This window comes from Procambarus clarkii, chromosome 52, assembly GCF_040958095.1.
Source record: "Procambarus clarkii isolate CNS0578487 chromosome 52, FALCON_Pclarkii_2.0, whole genome shotgun sequence".
NCBI lineage: Eukaryota > Metazoa > Arthropoda > Malacostraca > Decapoda > Cambaridae > Procambarus > Procambarus clarkii.
In genome coordinates, this window is record NC_091201.1 from 31,964,334 (window position 1) to 31,982,943 (window position 18,610).

At 37.9% G+C, this 18,610-nt stretch overlaps 1 protein-coding gene across 7 annotated transcripts; it reads right to left on the reverse strand.

The window, feature by feature from the left end:
- Window positions 1-780: 780 nt before the first annotated feature.
- Window positions 781-18,263, reverse strand: LOC123763535 (ubiquinone biosynthesis O-methyltransferase). 7 transcript variants are annotated; one of them, XM_045750675.2, is made up of 9 exons: window positions 18,019-18,146; window positions 14,257-14,555; window positions 13,923-14,097; window positions 12,343-12,582; window positions 10,704-10,830; window positions 8,153-8,262; window positions 5,958-6,090; window positions 5,277-5,436; window positions 781-1,214 (listed from the first exon to the last, which is right to left on the reverse strand). In XM_045750675.2, exons 3-9 carry the CDS (start codon window positions 13,982-13,984, stop codon window positions 1,087-1,089), a joined length of 960 nt encoding a protein of 319 aa, XP_045606631.1. In that variant the 5' UTR covers window positions 13,985-14,097; window positions 14,257-14,555; window positions 18,019-18,146; the 3' UTR covers window positions 781-1,086. The 7 variants fall into 7 exon arrangements, with proteins under 7 accessions (XP_045606631.1, XP_069160732.1, XP_045606629.1 ...); XM_069304631.1 differs by lacking the exons at window positions 14,257-14,555; window positions 18,019-18,146 and adding an exon at window positions 18,245-18,263; XM_045750673.2 differs by lacking the exon at window positions 14,257-14,555 and having other exon boundaries at window positions 18,019-18,151.
- Window positions 18,264-18,610: the final 347 nt, after the last annotated feature.

Consider the following 18,610-nt stretch of genomic DNA (forward strand, 5'->3'; position numbering starts at 1 on the left):
TATGGGTGAAAAAGCATCTCCTGTTTTCTGTTCTTCATAGTGGTTTGCGCTTGAAGCCGTTGCTCCTTGTACGAGATACATTTGACCTTTTTTTTAAAAAAAAAAGTGGTCTGGATTAACATCCTCTACATTCTTCAATATTTTAAAGGTCCTGATGAGATCATCTCTGGCATGTCTCATTTGCGTTATTAATTCTGTAACCCTTCACCGTTCCTGGTATAAGAGTTAATTTATTTCTGGGATAATTTTGTCACTGTGTTGAACATTCTCCGAAGCAGACGTGTCCTTCTGAAGGAGAGAGTTCTAAGCTTGGATACAATAGTTCAGATGGGGACACACCCGAGACTTATACAGTTAAATTTCTATTTTTTTTTTTTTTGTCCTTGAATTCAAAGGGTCTTTGGAGTTTGGACTATTTCTAAGGTTTGGTTAGTTTTTTGTACATGCTCCCATTTGTTGTGCAACTTTCAATGACTGGTGGATCCTAACTCCTAGGTACTTTCTCTTCATCAATCTGTTGCATGGTAGGTAGTGCTATGATAGTTGAGATGTACATTGTTATGTCCTACATTCATGGTCTTGCATTTTTCAATATTGAAAAGCATTTGTCAGTCTTCTGACCTAAATTATATTATATTTTTAGAATGCACACTTGTGTTTTATTTAATCAACAGATTCTTATTTCAATGCACCAAAACATGTCCATATCATGTGCTAATTCCCATATATTTAACACATCGTCTAATGTTAAATTAAATGGTAAGAAAAGTCTTTACAGTATATATTTATGTTTAACATTTTACTGGCAAATAAATAATGTGCATTCAAGGAAAAATATACATTCCAGGACGACTATATACAATATAAAACAAACACTGCTTTTTAAACAAGAAAATTAGCACAAACTTTTAGTTTTAAGACGATATGTCAAAAAGGTACTATACAGTACAGAATTTCAAATTCATATCTACAGATTTTAAGAAATGTTTATTCTTTATTTCTTCCTAAATATTCTGAACAAGTTTAAGTTTTAAGGGGAAAGGAATCGGTAATGTTTCGTAATTCCAGTCATCTTGAAGCCTATCATCACCAGTTGTCGTCACATTGTTTAACTGCATGAACAGCATAATTGATTGATGTATTAGACAGCCAGGACCACTTGTTTACCAAGGGATTGTATGCCATTCCATGAACCAGACGAGTCACACAGCCATCTGAGGGAATAAAACAAATATCTTTCATTACCTAAAATGTTTTTGAAAGTATAAATGAGACAAGTAACAACTGGATACTAACTGGATAAATGCCAATTTATACATTACATAGTGTTTATACTAGTTACACACTTTTACAAGATCAATGATAGTGATCCTTATGTTGGCTCAGATCATTGGTTCTCCCTTCTCCCCTCTTTTCCCTCCCCTTCTCCCCTCCTTTCCTTCTCCCTCTCCCCTCCTTCCTTCTCCCCTCCCCTTGGCCGTCATTCGTCTCCTCCTCTTCCCCCCCCCCTGTCGCCCATTTGTCAGGGTCAAGAGGTTGACCTGAGGGTAGGGTGGTCGTGGATACCTTGGCTTCTCCCACTCAATTCCCCACTCAGATATTTCCCTCTCCACCCCCCTCTCATCCCTCTCTGTCCCTCTCAGCAGCGGCCTTCCCCATACCAGGCAGAGTCAAATGTCCCTACTCCTATCTTAGAGGAGACAGGCTTGAACATAAATTATCAGTTTTGTAAACATTGCTCGCAGGTGCCTGGGCTCCATAGACGCGCCTTGTACCCCTTCTCTAGCTGGGGAGAGCTGACTCAATCTTCAGGAATTCATGTAGCTTTCCACGACAGATCAGTGAAGGTGATTGGCCTGAGATAAGGTCCAAGTCCTTATTGGCCCTAGAGAGCCAGACCTCAGGCCTACGTGTTAAATGGTTGGCCAGTGCCAAAATAATGGGTGGAGCCCTGGGGCTGTATTAGATGGTGGGAGGAGTAATCCTTCCCAGCAATAAGTTGGAAAAACTAAATTTGATCAGTGTGTCTTGGGAGTGTATTAGGAACAGGGCCGCAAGCCCGTATCCTCGGGGCTGAGGGCAGCCATCAACATCTTGGCCGTGGTGCGGGTATTTAAGGTATAGTGCACTTGAGTTTTGTGTCCTCGGTAAATACCCATTGTGCCTCTAGGGAAATAGAATAGGTGATGTGTTCAAATTGTCTTAATTTACATGTTTCATAAAATAAATGGTATAGCTTGTCCAGTGGTATTCACTTAACTCCCCTTTGATATATTTTGCTACTTTGTCATTTTTAGGTGTTGTATTGGAAGCCCCCAGGTTCTCCTACTAGTAATAGATACTAAAGTTGCCCTTGGATTCAAATAAGTAACGTAAATTACACAAACTAATTTTCCAAAATTTATTACTGAAATTCATATTACCCGGAGTCCCATGGTTACTGATTCCTTGCCTTCCTGGGGGATCGGTGATTGACACATTCAGGTATGGTTGGTCAGGAAGGTGGTGGCAGTGCTTTAATGGTTTTTATTTTATAATTAGTAATAAGCGAATAACCCTTGTCCTTGGTGTATCTTCCTCATTTAATATTCCTCTTACATACGTGGCAGTCCAGTGAGGGGTCATGCTGGACTGTAACAGTGTTAAGCTGGGGTATTGAGTGAAGAAAGACGGAGAATATCAATAGAGAGCGTATAGTACGATTATGAGAGATCACAAGATAACAGGATTAATACTGGGGAACATTGGGTTATTACAATAAAGGCCGCGGTTATTACGGCAGGGTAAGCGGTCGTTACAATGTTACAAGAATGCAAAACCCTGCAAATAACACTGTACTAGTATATTTATATGAATATATTATACTATATTGATATGAATGTCAATAGTATGACATAACAGACAAAATAGAATGTAAATCTTAAAATATTTGATTTATTAATATTACCCTGTGAAGAAAATGGTGATAATTGTTCACACTAACAGTTCTTATGGGACTAAACTCATTATTAATGAAGTATCATTTAGTGACTTATTACATCTCATTCCTGAAATTATTTATCCAATTGGTACTTTCTTGTCCATCATTATCTTCTTGTACATTCTCACATGAATATGCTTCCTGAGACTACCGAATTTGTATGCATAATATATTTCTGTGCTTTTTAAGTAATCTAACAAATACTGCATATTGAGTTCTGCAAATGTGTGAAAGCTTATTTTATTGTCTTAATACTTGAAAGCATTTTAAATGTCTAAAAAATATTACACCTGAAACTACCACCACAAAGAACAACAATTACCAAAAAGGGAAAGCTAGAGTCAAAGATTAAAGCAATGGCAATCACTATATTCACACACAAGCAAGCAAGTAGAATCTAAGAACGTGAAAAAAGATAGCAAGATTTGTAAGAACGTAGAGCTATGAGCTAAGAACTATGAACATAAAAAAAAAAAAAGACAGCCAGTCACAATAATGTGGTTGAAAATCAGACGCCCAATCAACACTTCTGAAAATAAAAGAAGTAACAAAAAGTCGTCACTTACAATATTTTCAGATGTGTGGATTTGGAGTCATGAAAAAGATGAAATTAAGTTAGATACATCAGATTATAATAAAATATAAATTTAATCTTTTGTGATAAATTAGAATTAAAATGTTTGCCATAAATTACCGAGATGCACAGCAGACATCACCAAAACAGAGCACAGATACCACAGACAATTTATTAAATACAGGTATTCGCAAAGTAATACACCTAAGGAAACTGCAGTAAAAATTTTTTTACTTCATAATACATATCACGGTGCTACATAGTCTTTCCAGCTTGGTGCCTTCTTCTGATAATTACTTACTTCATAATACAGTGATACCTCAGCTTATGAATTTAATCCATTCCCAGAGACAGTTCGTAAGCCGAAAATTCGTAAACTGATGTGAAATTTTCCCCTAAGAAATAATATAAATTGAATTAATCTATTCCACACTCCCCAAAAAATTAACTTCAAAGTAAATTTTATACTTAATTCACCCAAATCTTTAGTACTAGAATATGTACAAGTCATTGCTTACGTTAATTGTTGACTCTTCATGACTTCTCTGGGGTACACACAGTCACGTTTTCCCTACATACCACTAGGACCCGCTTGTGGCTCACTGCTTGTTTTTCTCGCTATAAACCTGTGTAGTGACACTTGTTTTTCCCTACTTTGTAACACTTGAATACTTGCCTGAAGTGAGACATCACATTGTCATTAAAAAGGTTAACATAAAGGCCTACTACAGTTTGCTCTGGCTGAATTAATAATAACTTTTCAACATCTTCAAGTTATCTTGAGGTTATCTTGAGATGATTTCGGGGCTTTAGTGTCCCCGCGGCCCGGTCCTCGACCAGGCCTCCACCCCCAGGGAGCAGCCCGTGACAGCTGACTAACTCCCAGGTACCTATTTACTGCTAGGTAACAGGGGCATTCAGGGTGAAAGAAACTTTGCCCATTTGTTTCTGCCTCGTGCGAGAATCGAACCCGCGCCACAGAATTACAAGTCCTGCGCGCTATCCACCAGGCTACGAGGCCCCTTATCCACCAGGCTACGAGGCCCCTAAGAAATTTTCCCCTAAGAAATAATATAAATTGAATTAATCTGTTCCACACTCCCCAAAAAATTAACTTCAAAGTAAATTTTATACTTAAATCACCCAAATCAAAGTGTTTGTGTTCTTTGTTTTGTGATTGTTGATATGCCTTTTGCCACTTTAGCACTCAATGTCTTTTTTTTAGCAAATACAGTGCATATCGTTGACACAGATTTGTTGTACTCCCTAGGTAGTTCAACAACCGTGTACCATATTCGTGTTTACGAATGATCTCGTTTTTCCTCTATGGTCATTCTCACATGTTTTCTTGGCTTCAACCTTACCACTGACTTTCTTGGGAAGCACGGCAACATATATTATAATAACTTATGCTCAAATACCCCAAAATCCAAAAAAACACTGAAATTCTTTACAAAGAATTCGGGTGTGATTGTCACTAGGCGGGAGGCACTGGTAAACTGAGGCGCGATCGCTGTGACCACCCGCTAGGTCGGCCATATGTCCATCAACAAACATCGTTTCCCGAGGCAAAGTTCGTAACCCGATTCAGATTTTACAAAGAAATTGGGCTTGTAACCTGAAAAGTTTGTAAAGAGGGGGATTCGTAAGCCGAGGTTTCACTGTACAGTACATATAGAGTAATTAAATAAAATTTAAATATTGACAAGAAATAACACTAACTTTTTTCAAGCATAAAAAGAAGGTCTTGATGAGGAACAAACTTATTCCAGTCATGAGTTCCAGGAGGAACTATATGAAGCACACGCTCAGCAACAGCAATAGCACCAAGCCAAGCACATGTCGTCTTATTTATGGTTGTCAAGAAAAACGATCCACCTGGCTGTAGAAGATATAACACACAGCTTTTAGTAGTTATGTGACAATGATAATAGTGTCTGAAATTAATCTAGTAAACTTGTAAAGAGAGAAAATATAATTATTCATATGCCACAAATTCCAAATGTATTAAAGTGAATATGCTACTTCTCCCCGCCAAACACACGACAAAAAACTACGACGTTGCTACAATGTTTGAACAACTTTCTAACATGTCTTAAAAAGTTTATAACAAGATGTAACAACTTTATTACAAGTTATAACAAGGGAAATGTAGGGACTGTATCATCATTTACTTTTATTTTGAGTTCACATTAATTTCCTTGAACTAATTTAGCTCTAAACACATTTAGAGTTATTCATGTTATTTTAGGTTTTGTATTTTGATATTTCGTATACTTTGTCATCTTTTCTTCCCTGAATGCTGGAATATGCATATGATATGTCACTAAATATAGATAACTCACAGTTACCCAATACAGTATAAAGCAATTTGAGATGAATTTAATGATAAAATTTACTAACCTTGAGTGTGTCTACACAGGACTGAATAAAGAAATTGGTAGCAGCAACATGTTCCAACACTTCAGAGGCAATCACTGCATCGTACTTATCATCACTGTTCTGCTTGAATTCTTCTATCGTTCCATTTATATATCTAAAAATAATATTTAAGAGGGCTAGTAAAAAAAAATAAATATACTGCCGGTACTCTAAGTAAAATATTACATTGCTCCCATGATCAACTACATACAACAATCAGTTTTCCACCTACGTTTGACTTCTGAATTAAATGTTTAATGAAGGTTAAAAATAAGGCTTTGGGAGTACTATAGAACAGCTTCTTTCAACACAAGCCACCAGATTGATCCCTTAGGCAATCTCTTGCTCTTCCTAAGGACAGGACCAGATACAGCCAGGTTAGTTTGATACTTACAGGACAGTAGAGATTTGTTCAAATGCCCTTGCTGGATTATAGTTATGGAAGGGAGATGGCAGAGAAAACCTCAATCCAGCATGGAATGATCTGTGAAAGGTTCCTCCTCCTTGTACTCTCAAAACCCCCTTCCAAGCAATACACAAGGCTCAAATAGACTGCAAAGTATTGCTTTTCTACTATTTGGACCACCTCCCTGCTACCCAAAACTATTACCAGATGTCAGTACCAACACTGCCAACATAGTAGCAAGAAGTTATCTGACTCATATTAGTCAGAAAATAACCCAAGACAACACTGGAAAAATCAGGACAAAACAAGAGAGCATGGGGGACAACCAGTTTTCCTCAAAATGATTTTATTTCATTTTCAAATCAATACAATGAGTGTTAAGAAACACTGGAAACCTGCTTGCAGAAACTAAGAAAATACACACATGACTAAACCCATATCATATGATGCTAGGCTTGAAACAAAAATAACAGTACAGGCATACCTCAGAATACGAGTTTAATCCGTTCCTGGAGACGCCTCGCCTTCCGAAAACTCGCATTCCGAAGTTAATTTCCCCATAAGAAATAAAGGGAAATGAATTAATCCGTTCCTGACTACCCCAAAAACCCCACATCAAACTAAATTTTTATACCTAATTTACCTAATTCATCTAAATAAACCTACAAAACTGTGTTCCAGTTATTACTTACCTTGCTGTCGAGTGCTGTAGGCGTATGGAAGATGGTGAGGAGGGGGGGAGGAGGAGAGGAGTTACTGTTTGGAAGGGGAGTCCCCTTCCATAATCACATCACATAACCCCATGCCTTGTAACACTATGGATACCACTTCTCTTTCTAAATTTTTCAAACCAGCCCCTGCTTGCCTTAAACTCTTTCTTATCTGCATCACTCGTTGCAGGGGTATTCTTTAGAAGGTCTTCGTACAACACCCTGGCTTTCTCACAAATAATGGCCTCCGAAACACTATCACCCCTCAACTCCTTGTCGTGTATCCAAATTAATAACAACTTTTCCACTTCTTCAAGTACTGTATTTGTGGTCTTTATGCCGTTAATGTTCTTACTCCTTTTGCCACTTTAGCACCCATAATCTTATTTTTCTTCTTAAGTATAGTGCATATTGTTGATGTGGCTTTGTTGTACTGCCTACAAAGTTCAACAACACGTGTACCGTTCTCATGCTTCCGAATGATCTCTTGTTTCTCCTCTATTTTCATCCTCACATGAGCTTCTGGCCTTTATCCTTACCACTGGCTTTCTTGGGACCCATGGTGAGATATATAATAACAAATTGTATAGACAAATCACCAAAAATCAAACAAAACACTGAAAATCCGCGAGAAGAATTGATGTGGGGGTAGTCACTGAGCGCGAGACAATGGTAAACTGAGGGGCGGCGGGCGGAGGGGCAGCGGGCGGAGGGGCGGCGGGCGGAGGGGCGGCGGGCGGAGGGGCGACGATCGCCGAACCACCACGCGCTAGGTCGGCCTGTACGCGTATCAACAAACTCGCGTCCCGAAGTAACCCTCGCCTTCTGAGACAAATTTTTGGAGTAAATACTGCTCGCCTTCCGAAAACCTCGCATACAGGGACAATCGCATTCCGAGGTACCACTGTACTCTACTAAGTACTGTATTGTAATTGAAAACAGTTTTTGCATGGTACCATATACTAGAAAATACTGCATAATGAAAATTTGGTATACAACATATTAATGCACAGATACAGTATTTCATTTAATTGCAATAGAAAGTATATGCAGAAACTCACTCAACATTTTGCTGAACTCTTGAATCTTGGTCAGCATGTAATCTAGCAACAGAGATGTTCTCCTCAGCAGCATCCACACCAGTAACTCTTGCTCCCAGTCTCGCTAGAGGCTGCAAGTGTGTAAGATGAGTGATGACAAATGTAACTCATAACATAAATCCCTCAAAATGCGACATCATAATGGATAATTGGATAGTAAACTGGGAAGTGAAGTAAACAGATAGTTTACTTCAATAAGATTGCCATCAAATGAATAGGTATGTTTTGTCTGTCTGAATACTCATATGGTTCAATAGCTCCAATTGTGTCTTCCAGCAGTCATGGATGGACACAAAATAATATGGGTCTTGGTAGCACAGTTGGTTCCTTTCTCAATTCACAATTGGGAATCCCTGGATCAAATTCTGGGCAGGACAGAAATGGTTGGTCACAGTTTCTTTCACCCAATGCCTCTGTTCATCTAGCAGCAAATAGCTACCCAGGAGTTAGCCAATTGTTGTGGGGTGCATCCTGGGCAAGGTCAGTACAGTGGTACCTCAGCTTACAAATTTAATTTGTTCCCAGAGACCTCGTAAGCCAAATATTTGTAAACTGAAGCGAATTTTCCCATAAGAAATAATGTAAATTGAATTAATCCATTCCAGACTCCCCCAAAAATTAACTTCAAAGAAAATTTTATACCTAATTCACCCAAATCTTCAGTACTAAAGTACAAGTTATTATTTACCTTTACTGATGACTCTTGTTGGCATAAGGAAGACAGTCAGGAGGGGTGGAAAGATGAGGAGTGATGTTAGTGTTTGGATGGGGAGTCCCCTTCCAAATCTTTAAATTCGTCAATAAATTTTTCAGCCGCTGGTTTGTCTGAGCTGACAGCCTCCCCATACCTCACAACACTATGAATACCACCTCTTTTTCTAAATTTCTCACACCATTCCCTGCTTGCCTTTAACTTGCCTATTGCCTGCTAACTCCTTGTTGTGTATCCAAATTAATAACTTTTCAACATCCTCAAGTGTTTGTATTCTTTGTTTTGTGATTGTTGATATGCCTTTTGCCACTTTAGCACTCACAATGTCCTTTTTCTTAGCAAGTACAGTGCATATCATTGACATAGATATGTTGTACTGCCTAGCTAGTTCAACAACCTGTGTACCATTTTCATGTTTACGAATGATCTCTTGTTTTTCCTCTATGGTCATTCTCACATTTGTTTTCTTGGCTTGAACCTTACCACTGGGTTTCTTGGAACCTACTGCTAGATATATAAAAACAACTTTTATGTTCAAATACTCAAAAATCCCAAAAAACTGTAATTCTTTACAAAGAATTCAGGTGCGATTGTCACTAGGCGGGAGGCACTGTTAAACTGAGGCATGATCGCCTTGCCACCACATGCTAAGTTGGCCATACGCATATCAACAAACTTTGTTTCCTGAGGCAAAGCTCATAACCTCGAAAGCTTAAAATTTACAAAAAAATTGGGCTTGTAACCCAAAAAGTTCATAAACAGGGGCATTTGTAAGCTGCGGTGTCACTGTAGTTCGACCTTGGAGTGGGGGGAGGGGGAGAAAACCTTGATATAAGCCTAATAAATAAATAAATAAATAAATAAATATATATATATAAATACACACACACACAAAAAATGGCTGCCTGTCCTCCTTCCAACAAAATGAATTATTAGTTTCGAGTCAGACTCTAAACTAATAATTCTCCTGAGCCTCTACTGAGCCTCTATCAGTAAATGACAATGACTGCAATTAGACCAAAATAAAGATCTTTACGGAATATAATGTACATACTGTACTGTATATTTTCGTACTCTCTTTACTTTTTTCATACTGGTTTCATACTTTTTCATACTGGTTTCATACTTTTTCATACTGGTTTCTAAGTGCTAGGTTTCATAAACCTTACTTTTTAATATAATGTATTATATTAAATTATATTAGTATTATATTGTATTATATTGTTTTGAAGGAAACAAAATTTGTTTTGTCCTGGCTCCCATCACAACATAATGCTGATGAATGCCAGATGGTATAGTGACTAAACTAAATGCCCAGACTAAAATAGGGGCAGATACTGTATTTATTTTTTGTCATTTTCAATACTGCACTTTTAAAAGTACAGATCCATCATAAAAAAATTAATTTTTTTTTATGTAGTTAGGTTGAAAATGTTTATGCAAGCCGTACTTTGAGGGATGAATGAGGACGCAGTTATTAGCAGCCATTAAATCAGTACGTAATATCTCTTGTATCATACACCCTGCTTCATTTATTAACCACATAATGTATGTTAATACCTCAAATGATCCCTCAAACATTCTTCATCCTACTATGCACAATGTGCCAGTAACATCACAGAATGTTATCTGCTTTCAATAACCCTTGCACAAACAGTTTTACCTGTACAGTACTTTACATAACAGTACTTCTTAAACAGTAATAATTATTCTTTAAACATAATAATAATTATATTTAGTAATATATAATAAAATAATACTAATAATTATTATTATAGTATTTTGCAAAACTTTTCTTACCTCACACAGAATCCCACCGCCACATCCTACATCAAGAATCTTTAATCCTGTTAGTGGTCTGGGGCCATCAACATGTTCTGGTTTAGCAATGCGTGATTGTACTAAGCCTTCTCGAATCATCGACACCCTTTAAAGCAAAATGGAATAGTCCAAGATACAGTGTACAGTATAATTTTATATGATGAAAAGCATTAAAAGTTGATTAATTAAAGTGATAAAAATAATAATAATACAAATTTGAGCACATGAAAAGCTCCTTTCTAAGCAAGTTATTCTACCATTCCCCTATAGATCTATCACTTCATATAAATATACACTACAATACTGTATACTTATTATTAGATTGTTTTTTAGATTATGTAACACTGTTCGATAACATCAATATGCTGTAATTAGGCCAACACAGGAGTGATACAGCATATAAAAAAAGGGATCCATATTATCAAAGGGATCTGGTTGAAATATACTCTTCATTTCAGTGTTCAGGGTGCTTGGAAGTCACCAAAGACAAGCATAGTGGTCACCCCCAAATGGCAGCACCACAATGATTCAGGCCCTGGCAAAACCCATCAAGCCTACATGTATCCTAACCTATAGCAAGACATTTTTACATATCCCGCTAATTGTGGTTCTAAAAAGGTGTTTTCAATTCATGACCTATTTTGTGCTTTCAGGTTGCTGCTTTGTGATACTTTTTTAAATCCTTGCCCTTTTGTCATGGTATTGTTTCACCCGCCCAGACCCTCTACATCGCTCCTGTCATATGTACTGCAGATCTAGCCATTGGTTATTAATTACACTAACCAGATCTAGGAAGTGTCTTCCTAGGCCTGTATTCCATGTCTCCAATCCATAGATGTAAGTCTCGAGTGCAATGATCAGTGAGTTAATTCACACTCACAAGATTCTGGGTTTGATTTCCACAGCAGAACAGAGACGATTGGGCAAGTTGCATTTCACCTGATGCCTCTCTTTCCCCAGCAGTAAATAAGAATCCAGGAGTTAGGCAACTGTTGTGAGTAGCATCCTGGGACAGGATGATGAGAGGAACCTCGATATGCCTAAAAGGCTTTCTGTTCTAGACAATGAGAATGGGAAAACATTTTCTTATGACTTTGTTCACATTTTGAGTGCTTACTTTTAAGTCCTAACCTATAACTGTCTATTGGAAATAAGACCATGCATCTTGGGCTCCACCTACACACAGTTCAACAATGTAGTTAGCAAAAAACTTTGTTGGCAGTAATTAGCTAGTGATGCCAAGAGAGGGCTCAAAATGTCTTCAAAATGTTATGGATTGACCAGTGGAAGTCATTCCAGGTTGGACTGAGCATTTCCACCGTCTCCTCAGAACTTAAATGATCCAACAGGGATGACTGAAAATTCCCTATACAGTAGTGTAGTGCTGTACATCACTTTCTCTTTGTATATTCCCATTTACAGACACATGAAACATACTTTGGGAGAAACTGAATGATCTACTTAGAGAGGTGCTTATCATGTACTGTACAAAAGACTAATTTTTATTGTACAAATTTTAAAATATAATTTTTTCTCTAATCAATAAATTGCACTTAATTTAATGACTAGTCTATTTATTAGCATCTATATACAGCTTTCAAAAACATTCATTAATTACCTTAATCTATTCATAGAATGTAAAGGCTTGAAATCACCATGTAAATCCCACCACGAGTCTGCCAGTGCTCGAAACTTTGCTACCTCTTCTGCAACATATGTAGAATTTGATTTTGTGTCATTGGTGCTGTATCCATTTGAACTTGAGCTACCATTGGATTCATCTGAACTTGATGTGCTTGATTCATTATCTAGTGTACTGGTGGTAGTGGAATTTGCAAGATCCCTTATACGTACATTTCTAGGAAGAGAAAATACAGTATAGTACTAGGTAGCTGGTCTTTGCCAAAAAGAGTTCCTGATGACCAATAACAAATACTGCAACATGTGAAAATAGTGTTCCTTTTATTATTTACTTTTCTCCTGTCACACTTATTTTAGTTATAATTATGAAGTTTATCATTATACAATGAAATCAAATACTGTACAGTACTGTACTGTAATGAATGTATTAAACTGACAAATGCCAATAACATAGTTATACTTTGTACATTAACCCAATAACTTTGTTTTTTATATTCTGTACAGTGGAACCTTGATTCAGCAAACCTCGATTGGTGAATAACCAGTCAGAACACACTTTCCATGCCAGATTTACTCACCCAATTTGACGAACAAAAGTTCGCTGAAGCAGAGGATTGTGTGGATTTGCTAAGACTGTAGGAACCAAGTTCACAGATGGAGGCAACATTACAAGAAACATTTGGGGACCTTGGGAAAGACACTGAGCATATTTAAAACCAAGTTCTATGGTTCTTTTTTATTTCCAGTTGCAGAGGTTTTTGTTCAGTAATGTGTGGGCTGTTTTTCCCTTGAAAATTAAATTTCAAGGCTTGGGTGTGTGAAATATGCTAGGTGTGGTTAAATCTCTTTACAGACAGGTTCTTTTGGTTGTTGCCCTTCAATTGAATATATTACATTGAATATATCACAGGTAAAAATTATAATTTTGCTCAGTGAAATCAGCCCATAATGTGTGGGAAATACTGTATTAGGTATGAATAGTAACACTTAACACATGAATGGTAACTAGATGGATTCAACATTACAAGAAACATTACAAGATTTGTTTTAATTTTGAATTGATAAGGTTTTCATTCACTCAGGTATGGCACGGCTTCCTTTTGAAAATGAGTTTGAGGCTGGGGGCATGAGAAATAAGATAGATGTGGTTAAATTTTTTTGCACACCTGTTTATTTAGTAGTTGTCTATTATATTATGGGTTAAAATTAAAATTTTGTTAAGTGAAATTAGCTCATAGGGAGTGGGAAATGCATCCCAGAGAGATCTCCAGTTGTAACAAATCCTTCACAGTAACGAATTGGGGTTGATCCCATATAGTTAATTGAATCAGGGTTGTACTGTATATTTTATTGAATATATCACTTGTTGAATATATAGAACTGGACACATTATTTTGTTGCAGGTGATTCACATTACACACATTTCTGTAAAGTTGAAGCCTTTACATTTAAATGTGAAATGTTCAAGAATTTTCTTTATGCCTTATCCTCTATTACTTATAGGAAAATATGAACAAACAACAGGTAGAATGAATAGATATTTAACATAAAACATACCTAAATGGCTTCAGAGCATGAATGCCAGCACGAGAGGCCAGCAAGTGCTGCAGAGTCCTCATCTTGGGAGCACGAGAGACCAGCAGGTGTGGCAGAGCCCTTACAGTGACAGCTTTATTTACTTGCAGTCACAACACCCACTCACACGATAGTTATAAAACAGAAAAAATTTAATCTGGAATATAAAGACACTTGTGTTAAGAGTGTAGTCTTGGCATTAAATTATTAATATCCTGAAAATCAAGAATTGAATACCTTACCTTTACAATATTTGCATTTAATGTATGTACAGTATTATATATTTTCAGGGAAGGAATATCCCTTAGTACCTCACCTGAGCCTACACGTTGGTACACTGCATACCAGGAGCCAGAACCAGAATCTGGTTCTCTCTACGAAATGGGGGAAGTTTGGGAATCAGAGATGTGCCCAAGCAAGGGGAGCTCAGGGATCAGAGATGTGCCCAAGCGAGGGGAGCTCAGGTATCGGAGATGTACCCAAATGAGGGGTCCTCAAGGATCAGAGATGAATCCAAATGAGGGGTGCTTGCAGATCAGAGATGTACCTAAACGAGGGGAGCTTGGGGATCAGAGATGTACCCAAACGAGGGGAGCTTGGAGATCAGAGATGCACCTAAACCGAGAAAAAATACCAGAAACTTTAGGAACAAAACAAGTGACTTCCTCAAGGAAAAATAAACCCTGTGACAAACAGGGTAAATGATTGTTGAAGCAGGTGAACACTCCTAACTTTAATTTGCCCGACCACCACCAGATGAAATCCCAGGTCACCCATCATCCTGAGCACCCACTAACCTTCCTCACTCACCTGATGTCAGAAATGCATTGCTCTCCAGGATACCTAAAGCAGCTCCTTTATGTTGTGTTTGTTATCTCCAACCCAGCTTATCTTAAAATCATATACAACTTTAATAATAAAATGAATCATGCATGAAATGCCTGTATAAATTTGATTAAACTCTATTTGCATATAGGTTTAGTTCCTGGTTTTCAGAAATCGGGAATCCTGTTGGTCTTGTTCGTTCGGCGTTTGCACCTCAGTTTACCAGTGCCTCCCGCCTAGTGACAATCGTGCCTGAATTCTTTGTAAAGTATTACAATTTTTCGGATTTTTGGCTATTTGAACATAAAATTTGTTATTACAGTATATATCTTGCCATGCATTCCAAGAAAGCCAGTGGTAAGGTTCAAGCCAAGAAAACACATGCGAGAATGACCATAGAGGAAAAACAAGAAATTATTGATGGTGGAGTTGGAGGAGGAACACAGCAAAGAATTGACCACCGAAGAACTCCTAGCTCCTTCAAAAGGAGCAGCAACAAGAGGCAGCTGAGGAAATGTCTTCAGGGGAGGAGGAGGCAGTAGAGAATGTCCCATCCTCAACAATTAGGAAGTGGTGTAGGCTGTGGGAAGAAATGCAAACTTTTGTTGAATCGACTCACCCAGAGCAAGCTGTAGTAGGCTGTTGCATTAACCTTTTTATTGAAAATGTGATGCCTCACTACAGACAAGTGTTACAACGAAGGGAAAAACAATCTTCAAAGGATCGTTCTGTTGTGAGAAAAATCAAAACCAGGACCTAGTGGTATGCAGGCAAAATGTGCCAGAGAAAGCACTCCAGAAAAATCTTTACCGCCTGATGTTATAATGGAAGGGGAGTTCCCCTTCCAAACAGTAACACCTCTTCTCCTCCCCCCTCCTCACTGTCTTCCATACGCCAACAAGTCATCAGTAAAGGTAAGTAATAACTTGTACATACTTTAGTACTGAAGATTTGGGTAAATTAGGTATAAAATTTACTTTGAAGTTTTTTTTTAGGAAGTCTGGAATGGATTAATTCAATCTTCATTATTTCTTAGGGGAAATTCGCTTCAGTTTGCGAATTTTTGGCTTACGCACTGTCTATGGGGAATGGATTAAATTCGTAAGCTGAGGTACCACTGGAAACTTTGCCTAAATGATTCTGCCTTAATATAGGGATTGAACCAGGAACCTTAGGTTGAGAGCTGATATGTCATTTTATACACAGGACAGATCAAGGATGGATCTTTTTACATACAGTATTATATAATATATACAATATATATAACAGCCTACCTTACCCAAACTGACATAATAAAACCCAATCTAGGTTAACATAACACATCATCTTTAACATTTCATAAATGAGACTTGTCAAAACACCTGTGTATGATCTGACTGTACTGAACTCCAGTTGTGAGTGAGCCAGGTCACCTTATATCCATGACATAACACATTTTTTAAAATTTACCAAACTTAATAAATCCCAACAAGTTAATCCAGCCTAACTTAAGGGGTCAATCGATAGTTTTTGAAAAGTTGTTCAATGTCAATCAATATTTTTTGACTAGTTGTATATGAAAAGGGCTGCAATTGTTCCAAGTTTCAGTACTGCAACCTTAATAGAAAATGAAATTTAATTTTTTTTTTTCAATAAATATTACACATTTTCAAGTGATTTCAAACCTTTCACCTTTTCAGATATAATCATTCTATGAAACTTTTCTGACACATTAGCATATAATGCTATTAGGACAATATCCAATTCTGGCCCCAGACATCACTCGGTACCCCTACTCAAATCTCTGAATATGTTAGACATTAAGTCACTGCACATTCTCTCATGTGTATTAAACATATATAAAACGCTAAACTATAATGCCAATCCTGATCTCAAAAGCTTCATAGAAGGTTGTAACAGAACCCATGAGCACCACACCAGAAATAAATACAGTTTTGATATTCCTAGAGTACGACTTAATCAAACCAGAAATGCTCTACAAATCAAGGGGCCCAGAATGTGGAATGACCTTCCCAACCATGTTAAAGACAGTACCTCTCTCAACCAGTTTAAGTTAAAAACGAAGCTATACCTAATAAATTCTCTGTAACCCACCTTACCCCTCTGTTGTCAACCCATGTATGTTTTTTGTTTTTTTTTGTTGTTTTTCAAATCAACGCTGTTTGAATGTAATTTTCTGTAATAATTTGTAATTGTATTTGTGCTGCTTTTTCAACAATGTTCCCCCCTCTTTTACCTCTATTTTTATTTGTACTCAACACATCTTATTCTTTTTACCCTTTAGTTTTAAGCTTTAGTCATTAATGTTTTTCCTGCCCGAAACGCTTTGCGTAATAGTGGCTTTAGGCATTGTATGTACTAATTCTAACTATAAAGCCAACAAACTTTGTAAAATCTCTTTATGTACGTACCTTTCCTAAATAAAAATTATTATTATTATTATTATATAATAAAGGATCTGGAGCCAGTGATTTTCCAAAACATCTTTAGTTTTCCTAATACAAATAGTCAAAGTTCCCCCAAAAAATTATGCAAATATATCATGTTTATTGCTATTATGAAATCAATAAATGAACTTAGGGAAACAAAACGGCCCAAGATTTTAGAGACATAAACTTTGCATATAGGGTGTAAGTTTCATGTAAATAGAATAAAAATGAAAGAGTTTGAAGTCGTTTATATTACTTGAAAAATAAATCATTAAAATATAAAGTCTAAGGTGCTGCCATCTGTGGCTTATGTTGACATCAACCCATTTCCTTCAAAATTGGCACCCTTACAGGTAGGCTTACGTGCAGTCAGGTGTATAAGTTTCATGCAAATTGTCTGATAAACAAATAAGAAAAATAAAATTAAAACGATTGTCTTAACACCCTGTTAGTGCACTGACACCAACTGCTGCTGTCTACATATATGAAGAGTGAACGCAACACAAGCTCAAGCCCCGGAAGCACAAGTAGGTGATTACAAGCAGCAGCTGCCAGGGAGGAGAGGAGCCACAGCAGCAGTTGCCAGGAAGAAGAGGAGCCACAGCAGCAGTTGCCAGGGAGGAGAGGAGCCACAGCAGCAGCTGCCAGGGAGGAGAGGAGCCACAGCAGCAGCTGCCAGGGAGGAGAGGAACCACAGCAGCAGCTGCCAGGGAGGAGAGGAACCACGTACAGCAGCTGCCAGGGAGGAGAGGAGCCACAGCAGCAGCTGCCAGGGAGGAGAGGAGCCACAGCAGCAACTGCCAGGGAGGAGAGGAACCACGTACAGCAGCTGCCAGGGAGGAGAGATGTTGTTGTTGAGTTAGGGGCGACGACGATCGTGGGATCGGATGCGCCCACCCAGGGAGGAGAGGAGCCACAGCAGCAGCTGACGAACACCAAGGTAATGTTTACACTTCGTTTTCTTTTAAGAATTCTATGGTAGACTATTTGGTTTTCTTTAAAATATTTTATGGGTAACAACTGCATTTTCAGTTTATGTTAATTACATACGTATAATTTCAGGACGAGAGCTATGCTGGTGGTGTCCCGTCTTCTCAGTAATCCGTCATATGTCAGAAACAACCGACTGTCAAAGCTTAACACTCAAGTTCTCTTCCAAAGTGTAACTTGTAGTGTAGCAAATATATAGAAGTCTCCGTGGTGTAGTGGTAAGACACTCGCCTGGCGTTCCGCGAGCGCTATGTCATGGGTTCGTATCCTGGCCGGGGAGGATTTACTGGGCGCAATTCCTTAACTGTAGCCTCTGTTTAACGCAACAGTAAAATGTGTACTTGGATGAAAAAACGATTCTTCGCGGCAGGGGATCGTATTCCAGGGACCATAGGATTAAGGACCTGCCCGAAACGCTACGCGTAC